This window comes from Gossypium hirsutum, unplaced genomic scaffold, assembly GCF_007990345.1.
Source record: "Gossypium hirsutum isolate 1008001.06 unplaced genomic scaffold, Gossypium_hirsutum_v2.1 scaffold_971, whole genome shotgun sequence".
Classification (NCBI taxonomy): Eukaryota; Viridiplantae; Streptophyta; class Magnoliopsida; order Malvales; family Malvaceae; genus Gossypium; species Gossypium hirsutum.
This window is the reverse complement of record NW_024403369.1, coordinates 12,348-14,317: the sequence shown is the minus strand read 5'-3', so window position 1 is coordinate 14,317 and position 1,970 is coordinate 12,348. Positions and strand designations below refer to the sequence as shown.

The following is a 1,970-nucleotide window of genomic DNA, read 5'->3' as shown; positions in this document are numbered from 1 at the left end:
TCCATGTAAATCCTGCTATTATGATCAGATGAAATCACTAGAATTTCGCACCATATTAATGCTTACATAATATTAGAGATAAAACTATCAATGGAACTGTAATTTTTACATTCCAGATATATTTTTAATCTTTTTATAAACATAAATAAATACGTCATTATTATTTGTTCAGCACTTTTACCAACCAAAATAAAACACTTGTACTACATAGTCTACCAAACAATATTATTTCTTTATGTTATCACAAACCATTTACATGACTGATATTAAAAAAAAAATCAAATTTTATAAGTGCTTCGAGATTTGATTATTTATTTTATTTATTAAATAAAAAAATGATTTTTTTATAAAAACAATACATCAATATTATCAAATCTTTTTTGACACGCTAAAACGTATTTAATATATAATTTTAAAATTGTTTAATCAAATATGGTACTATCTTCAACTAGTCACTAATCTTTTATGCTGCCCACAAAGCTTAACTTTCGGCCGTCTTAAAGATTCCTTTTTTTTTTCTTTTTTTTTTAATGTCCATGTTCCTCACGCCAAACTAAAGAAATATGATTAATTTCTAAGAAAGTTATCAGCGTAATTGACATTAAAAACTGTTCATTTACTCATATTCCAATAATCTTTCATCAATCCGGCTCAGCCCAAATATGTTTTCCTCTAAATCTTCTGCTGCTGCTGATATGATCAAGTCAAGGACATACGATGTTTTCCTTAGCTTCAGAGGCAAGGATACTCGTGATGGTTTCGTGAGTCATCTGTATAAAGATTTGTGTCGAAAGAATATCGAAACTTTTATAGACGATGAGGAGCTTCGAAAAGGAGATGAAATTTCAGGGGCGCTGTTGACGGCCATTCAAGGATCCAGGGTTTCAGTCATTGTTTTCTCCAAAGACTACGCTTCTTCCAAATGGTGCTTGGCTGAGCTGGTCAAGATCATGGACTGTAACAAATGGGTTGTTCCTGTATTTTACGGTGTAGACCCAAGAGATGTACGGAACCAAACAGGGAGTTTTGCAGATGCATTTGCAAAGCATGAAGAAAATTTCAAGCATGAGCCAGGAAAGGTGAAAACCTGGAGAAGTGCTTTGACTGCAGCTGGCAAATTATCCGGTTGGGATTCACAAGTCACTCGGTACTTGCAACTCTTTTTCTTTACAGTCAATCCTCTTTTAAATATATGCATGTATTGATTTGGAAGAGGAGAGATTAAATAGACTTTTGTTTCAAGCAGGGATTCATTTATGCTACCCAGATTCGAGTTGAGGGGCAGATACTTGATATGAAAGACTTAACCTTTCCCTGTTAAATTTTTTTTTTGTCATATATTGAAGGGCCATAATTTTGCAGGCATAGAGAAAAAATAAGAAGAATCTGTTCTTGAACAATGTTATTGTTTGTTGCGTTTTCTATCCTGCCTTTCTTTAACTCAAAGTTCATGACACCTTCATACCATTCTCTCATGTATAAAATCTATTGATATATTTATTTTCAAAGAAAAAAGTTATAATTTGAGGATTTAAAAAGGGATGTAGATAGTGATATTTGAATTCTACATCTGTTTTGAATGTCTTCTTTTTAGAAGTGACCCCATGAATCAATTGAGTTAAACTTGGATTCACTTTATCATTTTTATTTATTTACTTCTCTTTCCTTTTTATTTCTCCTGTAATTTGTTTCTTCTTTTAATATATAGGCCTGACTCAACTCTGGTAGATAAAATTGTCGAAGATGTAGTGAAGATATTGAATTGTGGAACCTCAAGCGCTAATTTAAAGGTTTAGTTGGAATTGAAAGGCGGATGCAGGAAGTTTTGTCATTATTTCAAGACGGATTCCCAGATTTTCGAATGCTAGGCATTTGGGGTATGGAGGTATAGGCAAAACTACACTTGCCGACGCCATTTATCACCATGTTTCAAATGGTTTCCAAAGATGCTGCTTTCTTGCAACGTGAGA

The 1,970-nt window shown here is 32.8% G+C and overlaps 1 protein-coding gene across 1 annotated transcript; it reads left to right on the top strand.

Moving 5' to 3' along the window:
- The first annotated feature begins 619 nt into the window (after positions 1–619).
- Positions 620–1,970, top strand: LOC121227524 (toll/interleukin-1 receptor-like protein). Its single transcript, XM_041110547.1, has 2 exons — positions 620–1,147; positions 1,709–1,970. Exons 1-2 carry the CDS (start codon positions 663–665, stop codon positions 1,794–1,796), a joined length of 573 nt encoding a protein of 190 aa, XP_040966481.1. The 5' UTR covers positions 620–662; the 3' UTR covers positions 1,797–1,970.